The sequence below is a fragment of the Galeopterus variegatus genome, unplaced genomic scaffold (assembly GCF_000696425.1).
Source record: "Galeopterus variegatus unplaced genomic scaffold, G_variegatus-3.0.2 Scaffold705, whole genome shotgun sequence".
NCBI lineage: Eukaryota > Metazoa > Chordata > Mammalia > Dermoptera > Cynocephalidae > Galeopterus > Galeopterus variegatus.
The window spans coordinates 557548-573409 of record NW_007726816.1 but is presented as its reverse complement, the minus strand read 5'-3'; the positions used below and the strand labels follow the sequence as shown (position 1 = coordinate 573409).

Here is a 15862-nt window from a genome sequence, read left to right as displayed (position 1 = left end):
TTTATGCACTTATTACATGCACTTATATTGTATAATTTTAATTAAATATTTTAATTCCATTTTTTATACTTGGCAGTTGCCTCATCTGGTTATCATTCAAAACCAGACAACTCATACTTTGTATTCATCCAAATTGAATTAAAAGTAGTTTTCCTTAAGCTCTCTATGAAAGGCATATTTGATGTTACATTTTTTATGGCTTTATATAATTTAAAAACAAACAAACAAACAAAAAACCACAGCCAAAACAGTGCATATGGCGTTTTGTCAGTTGGGAAGAGGTTGGTTGGGAAATTATAGGAAATCCAAAATAATAGTAGCTTTAACTTGTTACCATTTTATTCTCCTTCTTATAAAAAGTCCACAAGTGTGCAGTTTCAGGCTAGACAGACAGTCCATGAAGGGCTCAAAGGATTACTCAAATCCTATTTCTCTAGATCAGTGAGAGGCCTAGAAGGGGTTAATCCCCGGAGCAATTCTTTCAACTGAGAAGAATTTCAAGGAGTAATCCTGAATCAGGTTTTCTCCCAGTTTTTATTGTCTAGGCAAGAAAGTTACAGAAAAGGAACACAGGTGGTTACAAAAAGAACAATGAGATAATTGTCATGGCAACACTCAGTTATCCAAGAAACATAAAGAAACGACTGAAGACAAGATGTGGAACATCCCCCAACCATCAACCTTGAAGCCTTTAGCTCACATACTTTCCCATCATTAGGTTTAGCTGCACCGGGGACAACTGCCCTTAGAGCAAGCGTATTTGCTGTGTTACAATTTTTTTTATCTACAACAGAGACTTTAGTCCTGGGAAAGTTTTCTTTTTTTCCCAAGCTAAGCATTTCTACGTGCAGTACTAAAAAGTTAGGCGATTCCTTAAACTACAGGGCTGTGGCCCTGCTAAGCTATAAGTTAGGCCCTGTAAAATACATTTGCTTTATTATTGTTGGTATCCTCCACGATAGCCATCAGAAAAGAGGGAAGGGTAAGGGTGGACACACTCCCTCCTCAAGGACATTTTCTGAGCTGTACAGGACACTTGTGCTTTTATCCCATTGGACAGAGTTCAAACATGACCAAAACTTTCTGCATGATTATGGTTTTTTGTGTTTTAAGTGCCTAACACAGGGGCTAGTGCATATTACTACTTAATTTCTAAGCTCTGTGACACTCTAAGCCTTGTAATTACTGAGTTGATTCAAGCAATAATAAATTTATTTACACTATCTGTATTTAAAAAGGACTTTGACTTTGATTCCATCTGGTAGTGTAGTCACTTAAGAATTTTGCCCTATATGTTTTATCAAGCAAGATTTGAGAATATTTGTGTTTTATGAGTATGACATGCTATTAATTACCATTTCCATTTGATAATAGAGATTAAGGATTTATTTTTCCAAGTGTCTTATTATAAACATTGCCTAAAAGTAAGCATAAATCTTGAAAATACTGAAGAAATACATCTGTAACCCCATTTCAGTTAGTTGATAAAAAAAATCTCATTATTAGAGTCGTTAGCTAAATTAGCAAATTTGATTTGGAAATTTGGATTAATGCAAAATTCAAATATGACTCCAACTAATGTTAATTTCAGTTGGAAAATTTCAAATACATAAATACCTTAGGAAAAAAACAAACATCTAGAATTTATATTTTATCTCTGAGGAAAATAATCTTAGTTTCAAAGTTTCTGTATGTGTTAAAGGATAGTCAGATGAAATAAAATTCAGAAAAACATTTTAATTTAAGATGAACTTGATTTTTTTCTGATGATTGGGCACTAGGGATTATAAAATATTTAGTGAACCATTGCCAATAAACGTTGTTATTTAACTTGTTTTGATTACTGAGTATTTTTTTGCCCAGGAAACAGCAAGATTATTTGTTACTGAAACCCATTCTTCATAATACAATCTTAGTTTTCAGTTGTTCTAGCTTTTCAGTTTTCTAAGTACTTCCTGTGTAGATTGTCATTTAATTTCCATGAAGCCTGTCATGGTTGTTATTACTAGCTTAAAAACGTTATCCTCTGTAACTTGGGTTTTGTATGCATGACTTGATCTGTCTGGGAAGCTGTTTTTCTCCATTCTTGACTTTGTCCTTTGTTTTTTATCTTCTCTAGGAACTTTACCTGACCTGTCATCTTGGGAGAATGTCCCTTCCATGGCTTCCCAAAATAGCTTATACTTTATCATGGCACTCTTTACACAGTATTGTGATTGTCTCTCTTTACCATGAGACATTTCATGTGGAAATTATTTACTTATTGCTTGGTAATCTTATTATCAGTGCTTAATATATTGTAGGAGTACCACAGTTATGCTTTTAATGAAATCAAAACAAGAAAGAAACCTACTATCCTTTAGTATTTCCCTAGTTTTGAAGGTGCGTTGCTCTGTGTAAGCAGCATCTTGTTACCCCCATGTTTTGTGTGGACGTTAGTGTAGCTGCTACAATACATATTCTTGGAAAGCATAATTTTCATCTCTGGATGTGTTTTATTCATAACAACTTTTGGATATCAGATTTCAACCATTTTAGAAGACTTTTGTTAGAACTAGAGGCAAAAGGTTGCTTTACTTAACTATTTGGATGTTTTGACAGTTCTGTCTAGAAGGCAATCTTATTACAAAGAGGCACTAGCAATTTATTCAAATGTATTGGCAGAGGTGGGGAAGGGCATGCTTTTTTCCTTTCAATTTTTAGAAATTTCATTTTACTTTTGTCTTTTTCCTAAACAGTAGAAATGATATGTTAGGTTTTTATTGAAGATCAATCCCTTTGATTTGCCTTTTTATATTCTATATTCTCTGCTTCATGTGTATGATTGGCGGAGACCTTATTTTGTGAAGAAATGTGTCACAGGTAGTTAATATGAAATGCTAATCATGGTTTCTCAACTTCAGCCCTGTTGACATTTTGGGCTGGAATTTTCTTTGCTGGGAAGGACTGTTCTGTTCCTTGTAAGATGTTTAACAGCATCCCTTGCCTCTACCCACTAGATACCTGTGTCATCGCCCCAGTTGTGACAACCGTAAATGTCTCCAAACACTGCCAAACATACCCTGGGGGGAAGTCACCCCTGCTTGAGAACCACTCTGCTAAATAAATGTTCCCCTCTGTCTCTGCCAATGTTTAGAGTCAGCTAGGGATTTGCATGCCTATTTACTTTAAACATTTGCATTTAATTCTGTCCAATGCATTGTTATTGTGGATTTGACTGATTTTCCTTAATCAAGTGTCCGGATTATTGTAATTTTAAAAAATGGTATTTTTGACAAAGGGTTGTTAGTGGAGACTGGGGGAAAAATGGGCAGAATTTTCACAGAGAAAAGAAATTCTACACATGCAACAGTGATTCCTACAAAATATGTTCAAAATTAGGAAAAAAAAAAAGCTGAAAGGATTTAATAGAGAACATTTTGCTATTTTTTCTTATAGTGATTTTTTAGAATTTAGGTGTTAGAATGATTTCATATGTGCAGATGTATTTTCTTCCTTTGACTAAAACAAATGTTTATTCTTTTTCTTTCTCCAGTTTATATTCCTCATCACTGGCTGCTTAATTTCAGTGACTATTGTTCTAAAAGATAAATTCTAAGAGAAGAAATCTATCTGAGAAGCATATCCACCTACACACATAGATATATCAAATTGATCCTACTGCTTATAATTTAGAGATCAGTAACATTTTTGTTTTCATTTTCTCCCCGAAAAAGCACATTAACTTCACATAAATACATAGCATGAACCTTTAATTGTAAGGCAACTTCACATAATATGCATGAAATTGTTTCTAATATGATTCTGGCTTGATGTTATATTAAAATGTATTTGTTTTTAATATCCATAGAAACCAGAAGATTATTGACATGATTGGCATGTAAACAAAATATGTCATCAATTTAAAGTCATGGTAAAGCCTTTGGTATAAATGATGTGTTAAAGTAGAGTTCCTCATTTATAGCCAGAGTGTCAAGCTTGGATTTTGACACATTTCTTACTAGTTGTGTGACCTTTGGTATGCTAATTAACTTTTTCTTGCCCAGAGTAAATCTTCTGTAAAATGGAGCTATTTCATAAGACTATTTTTGAGTGATAAATCAGTTAATATATATAAGTATTTGACACATCAGAAGTACTGAATAAGTTTAGTGCTATTATTTATAATTATTGTAACTATTGCAATGTGAAGGATTTCTATCTTTGAGTCGTATCTTCAGGAAAAAAAAGTATGGGTTCTATAAATGTGAAAAGCATCAGTAACAGAAGTCTGGTCATAACAGTGTTAGAATTAACCCAAATTTATTCTGAACTTCCAAAATGGTACTTTATTTCTTTTCATCACTTTAATGCAAGTAAATATTATACAAAATGTGGAGAGTTTTAATGCAAAAAAGAAACCTGACCTAGTATGCACGTACCTAGAATTGAGTTATTTTATCTCTTTCCTCTTCTTTTTTTCTTCTAGAAAAAGCATGGGATCTAGGATCAGGGAAACTGTATTCCAAGTCTGGCTTTTCCTCTTATTAACCATAAAACCTAGAGTTAGTTTGTTAATTCTTTGAACCTCTCTTTCTTCCTGTGTAACATGGGACAGATGATAACACTTTTTACTACTGCTTACTTTCAAGCCTATGTCAATGTCACCTGGGCTCTGAAGACCTACCCTTGTCCATTCCTGGGCTGGAGCAATGTTGTCCTTTGTCCTCTAGTGTAGCAATTTTCCACAGCATTGGTTTATTTGAATCCCCCCCAGTAGATTGAGCATTATCAGCAAGTGCATCTGTCTTGGTCACATTTGCAACATTCACATTAGGGCATAGCCCAGGAGAAATCAGTCACAATAGCCATCTAACTTGGAGTCACTCCATTGCTAACTTTATTCTCATGATGCGGAGGATTATACTCTAGGTTATACTCTCTAATTCAAAGAGCCGTATTATATATAATCCTGAAAACGTGCCTGCTACATGGCTCCATATGACTAGAATCCTCCAAAGAATAAGGCAGGCAAGACAAGATTGTCTAGGTGTGGTTATCATACTATTTATCATTTTTTCCTCTTTGTGTGTTTTATGAATTGGAAAATGACAGGAATATAATATGTGAACATTGGGGATCCCATGAGGCTAAGTACCTCAGTTTTCAAGGGTTATGGGCTTTAGGCACATTGACAAAAAGATGCACTCATCTCCTTCCTGTTCATTCCATCTGGCCTAATAGCATGTTTGCCCTTTAGAAATGTAATTACACGGAGACTAATTAGTGGGCTATTGCAGTTATTAAGGTGACAGAAAAGACAAAAAGGGCTCTGACAGAGCCATAAAGATGAATATTGAGAGGCACTCTAAGAACCTTAGAAAACAAGAGTCAGTGAGCTTTGGGGACTTTACAAAACATGGAATTGTGAGAATGAGTGAAGTCAGGAGTGATAATCTGGTTTCTGATTTTACCAACTGGAGTGAATGATGGTGTTAATTATTAAGGAGGTCCTCCCCCTTATTTGTTTCATTTTTTATTCATTTTTGAGTGGGTGATATTGTTTTCTAATTTTGGATATGTTGATTTTGACATTCCAGTAAGCCCCTAGATTGACGTGGCTCAATCAGCTGTTGAAAACAGATCCACATGTCAGGAGAGAAATCATTAACTTTAGAGTTGACAGCAGCCAGCTTATACATGAGCCATATTTATGCATGATGTCATGCAGAGAAAGTATTTATCAAGAGGAAAGACAAAGGCAAACCCCTGTGGAACACCAACTTCTTTTAAAGGAGTATACGAATGAAGAGGCACTTTCTTCATTCTGCATGGGATGGTCTCAAGAATGGAAGAGTACTAGTAGTGACAAAACAAAATACTTTCAGGTCGGAAGATGAGCTCAGTCCTCTCAAGTATAGTTGCCTGCATGGTTCACATAACTGCACTATTTTGCGGGTTTGATAATTGATAGAAATTTGATATGACATTTCTGGAGAATTATGGGACTAGAACCTAAACTAGATTTAGGGGTAAATGGGCTGTGAGGCATTCGATATATGCACCATAGACCATTCTTACAGGAAATCTGACTTTGAAGGGAAGAAAATAATAAGCAGTCTTAGAGGTGGACGCAGTAATGGATAAACGTTGTAGGGGTATTTTCTTCTCTATGTGCTAAGAAGCACATAAACATTTTTGTATCCGCAAGAGAAAGGAAGGTGTAATGGGGAAAGAGATTGAAGATACTAGACAAAGAGAGGCTCACTGAAGGATTTGCATTCCTAAGGAAGCTAGAAAAAGCAGAATTAACTATCTGGATGGTATTACTCCTCTGGTGCCATTAGCCTTTTATCAAAGGAGAAGCACCTCTTTATCTGGATTTGAAAGGAAAGTGATAAAGACAATTGAGGTTGTAAATAAGTTTCAGAAATGATATAATGTATGTGAGCTTAGTTAATTAGACGGCATTATGTCAGTAACATTATAGTTATAAAGAATATTAAATCTTTTTGAAAAAAAGTGTTCTTTTTATCAGTTTTACCCACTTTTAAAGAACTGACCATTTTCACAAACACTTGATTACTGCAGAAAACTTTGTTCTTCCTTGTTCCCAGCATCTGAAATGTGCACTTAATAGCACAGCATGTCAACTTCACGATCAAGTTAATTGTTGCTCAGTGTCTTTATAGAAACGTACATTTATGTATATATGAAAGTGATCTTAATGTGCTTTGAGAATTCTTTGTTCTATTCAAATGACTTCTTAGCATGATTAGAACTACTGAGGTTGTTAATATATGCTGATGGCACAGGTGACTGTTCTTTAATTTCCAAATGCTTTTCTACAAATATTTTCTCAAGATGCCCATTATATAATAAGCTGAGTATTTTAAAATACTCAACAAAATAAGTTTTTATAAGTAGCCTTCTCTTTTCTCAGAGCGCCATTTTACCAGTCTTTCAAAGTCCTCAGAATCTACTGAGTTGAAACTGCAGTTTGAGGTGATAACAGAAGTATTCAGGCCCAATAGATGTGCCCAGTGTCTGTAAGATACTTACTAATTGCAAGAGAGTGGGGATACACAAAAAGCCCTTTGTGAGAGCTCTTTGAATTTAGTTCATTTCCCTGGCACCATATTTTCATAGACATGATTGTAATTGATTTTCATTTAGGTCAGGAGGGTGGGGTCTGCAATGGCTGTGATATTACATGTGGCTACAGCCTAAGGAGCCTCTTAGGAAGGACCGTATAAGTCTTAGGGTCTATAGAGAAAGGTGTGTTTCAGAAGAGTGAACTGAAATTTGCAGTGTTCTGAAATTCAAGCTTATTTGACTAACTGCAAATAGGAAGGAAATAGCATGTGGATATCCCTCAGTCTTTTTCTTTGTTCCTTTATGGCATTTAATTAAATTCTGACTCTTTTTACTGTTGACCCAGACTACCTCTTGTCTTTTGAGCAGTCATGAGCCAATATTTCCCAAGCAACATGACTAGTGAGAGAGGCATCTCATGTTTCCATATATTTATCACTGCCTTAGACGAGTTCCCTTTACAACGTGATGAGAAAATGTGCATGCTCTAAGAAGAAATCCAGGTGGCTGGTAATTCTAGTGGGAGAGAAAAGACAGCTAGAAAGGGGAAAGTTCAGTGGTGGTAAAAGCCTTTTGAAAATATTTGTTAATACTTTCTAATGCAGCATAAATGCTACTGATACCAAATCCAGTGTTTTCTCTCCTGAGGAATTATTTTCTTTTACTTAGAATTTATTTTTATAGTACCAGGGCAGCATTTTTATTTCACTGTTAACCATTCTTATTTTGAGCATATAAAATAAAAATTTGTGGTTTTATATATCGTAATACAGTCCTTTCTCCAAATTTCTGTTTTCCTCATGCAGAGGGTTACTTCTACAGGAGAACAGCAGGTTTGCAGAAGCATTGCATTATTATAAATTGGCCATCGGGAGCAGGCCTACCCTGGCTTGTAAGTAATATTCAAGATTTTTTTAAAAATTCCTCTTCCATCCATGAAAATTATCTTTGTGACCTAGTCTCATAGAAAAAACACTTGGTGCTCCTTTTTCTGAATACTTGCTTCTCAAATTATGGACCTCTAACTACTATATGTCTCTCAATTCCATCGCATTTTGATGTCCATTTATCATTTTAAAAAATAGTACAATAGCTAAAATGTTTACTCAGTTTTTAAGTTCAAAAATACTTGGAATTCCTTGAGGACAGACACTATGTTATGTTTCTCAGTGATACTTGCAATTCCCACTACCAATATTGATGGTATAAGTATTAGCCTATCAGTATTTATTTCTTTGTTTTCTATTAAAATCAGAAAGAATCCATAGAAAGTAATCTGAAGCAAAGATAACTTTATTTTATCCATAATGTGTACCATCTTCTCACTCTTCTGTTTTCCACTTTTTTCTCTCAGCTGCATATTTGAACACTGGTATTATTCTAATGAACCAAGGAAAAACTGAGGAAGCCCGTCGTACGTTCCTAAAGTGTTCTGAAATCCCGGATGAAAACCTAAAAGACCCTCATGCACACAAGAGCTCTGTTACCAGCTGTCTGTACAACATGGGAAAACTCTATCATGAGCAGGGACACTATGAGGTCTGGTCAAAACCCATATCCTTTTCCTTCTGCCTTGTTGTGATCCAAATCTCAATGTTTTTCTAACCTGCAATCTCTTTGGAGGGCTGCTGCTGTCCTTTGAGAAACTAATATGTGTTCACATTAAAAGGGTTTCGTGATTAAATTTGTTTGGGAAAAACATCTGCTAAATAAAAATTCACAGATTTTTGTCGCATGAGTTTCTCAGAGCAATTAATACGTCAGTATGTATTGCAACCACTCAAGAAAGGGAGATAACATGCATCGTTTCTCAAGCTTATTTGCTCACCATTTCTTTGACTTTAGGATCCAAGAAACAGTTTCTAGAATTGTTACCCTAACCCAGTATTTGACATTTTCTAAATATTCAATGGGGCTTCAAACAGTTCATTGTAAAATCCATGTTATCTTTTAATTCCATCATTCCACAAACTTTCTGAAGTACCCTTGTACTGTTCATACTCTGAGTTATTAAGAGAGTGATTTGATGTAAATCTTAGCTATTTCTCTTTTAAAAACTATAATGAAATAAAAACTAACTTTTTTATTTGGGGGAAAAGGAAAAGTGGTGTGACAGGATGTTGTATTGTAGGTTGGGAGGGGACCCAGGCTTGTCCTCCCTTTCTCTGACAGGAAGAGTCGATGTGTACCTCACTGCCCCTCTTTCCCTTTTCAAACTGTTCCCCCTGCCCACATACTCTTCCACATTGCATTAAGACTGCAATATAAAGGGCCAACCCCGTGGCGCACTCGGGAGAGTGTGGTGCTTGGGAGCGCAGCGACGCTCCTGCCTGGGTTCGGATCCTATATGGGAATAGCCGGTGCGTTCACTGGCTGACGTGAGATTAGACTACATGATCCCCAGGATTATTTTACACTTCTGTATTCTACGATTTGAAAATGATATGTGCTGTATGGCTTGAGCATACACAAAGAAGTCCCAAACTGAAAAATATACACCTGGCAAGAATACTCATGATCTCTTTTTGCCAAATGACAGAAAATTCAGAAATAGTTCAGTGATAGAATGGGGCACAAGTTGGTAAACAGAAAAAAAATTATTGGGAAAAGGTTAAAATATTCATTCCACATCTCTGGGAATCCTGCTTCCAGTTTGCCTGTGCAGCAGAAGAGTGATTTAATGTTCATATTAAAGAGGACAGCAGAGTACTTTTTAGTTTTGGGTTTTTTTTTTTCCCCAATCTGGTATAATTATTAAAAGGTAAAATCTAGCTTCATTAACTGTATGTTTGCCTTAAACTTTTATGAATTACAATAGTGCCTTTTAATAAGCAGCATTTTACCATCAATCTGTCTACGTGAATTAAATGTAGATGTGCTGAGGGCCTGCAGATTTATCAGTTGAATTAACTTTTTTGTATCAATGCAGGATGTTTTTCATGTCAAAGTAAATACTAAAAGGATAACTTTATCTTTGTTAAAGAGGCACAGTGGTTTTTGTTTATGATTTCATTCTTAACTCTGGTGCTTGGGAAGTCCTTATTCCCAATTTTCCTGTTTTCAAACAAAATGTCTTTCTTTAAATTAGAATAGGACTCTGAGACCCTTGGCAACAGACTGCACGTGGTATCTTTATTGTTAATGAGAAATGGTGGTGTTCACTACAGTTAGTGATTTCAGAAAATTCATTCAATTATTTTATGTAAATAAATTTGATTGAAAATTCAGCTGGCACCTTGGGGTCTCTCTTTCAAACGATTACACAGATTCTGAGCACACACAAGCAGCAAAAGATAAGTGTGTCCCTAGGGGTTATTGCTTAGTCCTTTGTTTGATTTTTTTCCATTATGGAAGGAGGTGGTCATTATGCCCAGACTCTGAAAAGCACTCTAACAATTTTCAAGCAGAAGATCCTAATATAATTTAAACTTCCAGATTTCTTCTATTATTTTAGTGGCTGCCTTCTGTTTAATTTTATGGGAAGGTCTGTCAGCTGATCAGGTTTTACAGTTTGAGAAACTATAATTTTCTCAGAGAGCAAGTTCACCTCCTAATCTAATGGGTTAAATCCCCAGAGTGTTTGCTTTAACCTCTAGTACATTTTGATTAGCCTCCATTTGACAAGGAAAAAAATGGCCCAAGAGATAAGCTGCCCTATCAGTACATCAGTTTCATTAGTCTGTCAGCATGTGCTGATTATCCTATCAAGTTTATCAACAGCCTTGAATGTGTTTTCTAATTCACACATTTACATATTATTCATGCCCTGTAGGGATCACTGATGGACTATGATGTCTGGCTAGATTTAGTCTGTGAATATTCACTTTCTTCATGTGTCATTCACTTACCTCTTCATAACCACTACCCACAAGCACTTGTACGTACAAATACAAACATTATATTTGTATTTTCTTTTATATTTCTATTTCTGTGCTCTGGAACTGCTGTATTTTCTCTTCAGGCCCATTTCCCCTTTTTTCTCAGCAACGACAGTAAAAAAAAAAAAAAAAAAAAAAAAAAAAAAAAAAAAAACATTTTATCATTAGCTCTATTAACCAAAAGTGAAATAGCATACTGTGTTAATGCCGATTAACTTAATTCCATTAACAGAGTGCACCCTCTGAATTAATATTGTCATAGTTAGGTTATAGTTTCTTCTTTTTCTGTCATGATTTATTTTTCCTCTAGTGTTAGTCAAAATTATTCTTTATTCTGACACCCATTACAGGCACTTACTGGATGTCAATTTTTCCTTTTTCTTTTCAAATTATAGGCGTATTTTAGAATCATAGAATGTCAGAGATGGAAGAGTCATATCTTAAAAACCTTCATAATATAATTTCTCTTATTTTACAAGATAGAAAATTAACACCTGAAGAATTGATTTGATCTGTTCAGAATTACACAGTTTGTATAAGAGTCACAAGTGTGGTTTCTTGGCTTAAATTCATATGGTTTTTCTACTTAGCCCTTCTGTGTTACCGAAACTGGCGCATTATTTATAATGCCAAACAGCTTTTCCTTACACATAAATAATCAGCAAAAAATAAAACATACAAAACCATCTTCATATAAAGAATAAAACAACCGCAAAAATTGTGGTTTTATCACAGGTGCATTAATTATACAGGATGTTAATTTTTTTTAAATGCACAATAATTTCTGAATACCCTCAGTATTTCTCTTTTCTCCATAATTGTTTATTTTCCTTATTATCTCTACTTAAACACTGCTTGTGAATAATCCTAAGGGATTATAGGAAACTAAATTAGGCTGTAGCTTCCAATTATTTTTATCAGTTTGAGCTCTTCCAATCCCAAAGGCCATTTTAAGCCTTTTCGCTATTTAAAATAAAAAACTCTGCCTTCTCAATGCAAAGTAATTGTTGGGTTTAATTAAACAAACGATTTAACCATTTCATCTTGATAATATGTCTTGAGAACAAAGGAGCGTAGTGTGTTGCATGGAGTAAGAGAGAACCTGGGGTACTGTCTTGTCATTGCAGTCTATAATCACTGTTGAGAATAACCTCTGTGTGTGGGGTGGGGGGAGGAATTTAAGCCACAAGATCTGAGTGGAGGCTACAGAGATGGTTATACGAAATGTAAATAGTCAATTTGATTCCTGCTCTCATAGAACTTGCTGGTATATTTCAGTTGGTCCACAGCTCTTCAGTGCCTCCCCTTAACATGTAAATGCTTATTAAAAAAGGGCAACTATTCCTCTTACCTTAAGAATATTGTCTATAACTATATAGGCTGTACTATGTTGACTGAACTAAACAAAACTAACAAGAAAAACTCAAGCTTTTAAAATTTCTAATGTGATACTAGTATTACAATTTGCATACGTGTTCATATCTTCCTCTTCTCTAAAAAAATGTGTTTATGATGGGTAACATATTTTTCATAGGGAGAGATTACATTCTTTTTTCAGGAAAATTGTGTGATAATGACCCATTTATTTTTATTGCTTCACTTGTACATCATACTGTTTTGATTCTCTTCTGATAATTCCTTGTTTTGTTCTGTTTTTGTTTTATATACATACCTATTACTTTTAAATTCCAGCTCACTGTTGGAAAATGTATTTTCCTCTATCAGCTTTCAGTCAATGAATCTTTTACTTACATAGATTTGAAATTGAGAAACCATTTTCTCCTTATACTCTCCCACAAGAAAGGGGAGAGTCTTTTGACTTAATTATTTTGACCTATAATTATGAGAGATTTTCCCAATTTCATTGGGCTATTCACAGAGCACAAGGAAAGAAGGAATGAATAGAAAACAGAATGAATTTATTAGAGCAGTATTTGATGCAGAAAGCTTGTGAAAATTTCAGAATTGTATTTTTCAGAAAGAAACTTGTAGAATGAAAGAGTTGTGTGTCATAAATGGTAACTAGTGATCTTTAGATTCTTTACTATTACTTAGGTACGAGGAATTAACAAACAAGGTTCCAAATGCACTTTCTGAAAAGAAATTTCAAAAATTCTCACTTGCAAATTTATCCTAATTCTACTTGAAGTATATTACGTTCCAAGTTCAGTTGGTAGAATGGATGTAGAAGCAGTCCATTTGTCTGTCAGCCTTCCGTATGGTGTTTTAGCTGAGTCATTTATTTTTGTTGGATTATTCTGTGTGTGTGTGTTTGTGTTTTCTCACCTTTTTCCAGAATATATTTAGAGTGGGGATATTCAGAGTAAATTTTTGACATGGTTTACATGCTTCATGTCTTCTTCTGTGACTAGTTGTTTTTAAGTGGATTGCTTAAGGTATTTAACATGCAGACTGTGAAAGAGATGGTTTTTAACTGTGTGAGATTTGAACTTCACATCTTTCAAGTGTGGAAGCATTAACACTCCAGTAGTGTTAAGCTTTTTACACCACCTGTTTCCCCTATTTTGAGTTCTGGTGATTTTCCTATGATTGCTTCTAGGGGAACTCATGAAAATCAGTGAGTCAGTTCTACAAATAGGAGTATGGCTGATTAACTGGATTAGCCATTAATCTACATAACTTCAAAAGGAATATTAACTTCTAATTTTTAGATGTCTATGTGTTCCACTTTCATTTTTCCATCATCAGAAAGGACAAAACCAGTAGATAAGTGCCAGGTGTATAGAGTTCACCAGTCTAGAAAGTCCAAACATAGATTTGGGTGATTTTAGAAGTTTACTTTGTAAGATACATAACCAACAAGATAAGAAAATCATGGACTTTTGTCTGTGTATCAAAATGAATGAATCTATAAAGTTATAAAAAAACTATAAATTTTATTTTAAAGGTTTATTTCTCATTATAAAACTGCAGTGGTTTAATTTTTTTTTTCTTTTTACTATTCATGCTTGATATGAATTCTGTACTACGTGCTATGCTTTCAGATGTTAATTTGTTAGGTATTAGCTACACACTACAAAGGCCAGCATCCAGTTCAGTTGTATTAAATAGGTAATATATTTTGTTTAAAGTTTCAATTAAACCCAGGCCCAGAAGATATATTGTCCCTGTGGGGAGTTTGAAGACTTTAATGCCAATAGTAAGGTTGCCTAAGGATCATGCTTAGGTCTAAATGTCACTTGCTTTCCTGGAAATATAATATGAGACAGTTGATTATATTTCATTGCTGTTAAAACCACATGAGCCCACCTGTTACATTAATTCATACACTTGCCAGTGGTAAAAGGAAAAGATTGAAGCTTAAAAAATTTATTTTTAAATTGAATTAAAAAGAAATGAATATATTCACATTAATACCTAATTAAATTCTTCTTTGTTTCTCAAATGGCATCAGTGTGTACTGCTTGAAAAAAAAATCTGTTTTCTGAGGCTTCAGTAGAAATAAACAAGAAAAACAGTATATGTAATAAACTTTTACTGGGCTATAGTCATGGAGTAAATCTTTTACTCAGTAGTAAATACTGTTGGATTGTATTTAGAAAAATAGGATAACATTGTTATACCTGGAACGTTCATTAACTAGATTTCAAAATTTTGCATACTAAAAGATGCCAACTTTGAAGTCATTTGGATGAAATGGACATAGTCATGTCATAGAAAATAATTTTGTGCAAAGGATACAATCCTGAAAATCAGTGTCAAGGAAATGAGAAGTGATGGTTGTACATATTTAGAATAGGAAATTTTAGGGTCAGAAAGGTGTGATACTTTTCTCACCCATCATCAGGCTTACAGGCATATGGGGCAGCACCTCTCTGGAATGAGGGGCTTCAAAGGAAAAGGGAGAGAGTGACCTTTCTAGATTTTAATGGCTTGCTTTAGGGGAGAGGAGGTCTAGTTTCTGTGACCCACCTTGAGGAAGAGAGATTTTGGTATCAGAAAGACCTTGCTTCTGAGGTTCTTCCAGTGTCTTTCATTTCAAAGAACATAGCATGCCAAAGTTCCATACTTTGGGGTATCGTGTTCTGAGCCCCAACACAGGTAATATAAATTAAGTTTAAAGTTAAATACATTACATATTGTATGTACTTTGCTGTGTAGTTATTTATGTTTGTTTTTCCTAATAGGTGGGGGAAAGTTGTTTTCTATATAAAAGTCTCATTTAACTCTGAGCTGTTAATTATTTTTAATTTTATCTACACTGATTGAAGCCATTGCCATATTCGAATTGAATGAAGAATGAAAATAGATCATACAAAATTTCGTTTTAGAATGCAGGTCGTTTTCTACAACATGTTAATTATGGGAATGGGATTTTGTGAGTTGTTGTAGAACCTTATTCTCAAGTATTCCTTAAAAATAGGATGAATCTTTATTCCTTAGTAATTAACATTATTATAGAAATTTACAGTATAAATAAATTATTCATTGCCTGTTATAGAGACGCATTACTTGATCCAGGTACACTCCTGAAATATATTCCTAAAAAGATCTGTAAAAGTGAAAATCCTTTCACTATATTCTTCTGACTCATTGGTTGCATACATATTTATGATTGTTATGTCTTCTTGATGCATCAGTCCTTTTATCATTATGTAGTGCCCCTCATTGTCTCTTTTTATGGTTTTTAGATTAAGGTCTATTTTGTCAGATATGAGAATAGCTACTCCATCTCGTTTTTCTTTTCTGTTTGCATGGTATATCTTTTTCCATCCTTTCACTCTTAGTCTATGTGTGTCTTTATGGGTGAGGTGGGTCTCTTGTAGGCAGCATATGGTTGGGTCTTCCTTTCTAATCCAGTAAACTGTGTCTTTTGATTGGGGAATTTAAACCTTTTACGTTAAGAGTTGTTATTGAAAGGTGTTGATTTGTTCCTAGCTTTTTATTGG

General features: G+C 34.5%; 1 protein-coding gene across 1 annotated transcript in view; it reads left to right on the top strand.

Moving 5' to 3' along the window:
- TMTC2 (transmembrane and tetratricopeptide repeat containing 2) overlaps positions 1 to 15862 on the top strand; it is a 390547-nt gene that overhangs the window by 233694 nt on the left and 140991 nt on the right. Inside the window, exons 5-7 of the mRNA XM_008571569.1 lie at positions 7881 to 7966; positions 8429 to 8613; positions 10847 to 10955. Of these exons, the coding sequence (XP_008569791.1) occupies positions 7881 to 7966; positions 8429 to 8613; positions 10847 to 10955 (380 nt within the window). The remainder of the gene's footprint in view (positions 1 to 7880; positions 7967 to 8428; positions 8614 to 10846; positions 10956 to 15862) is intronic.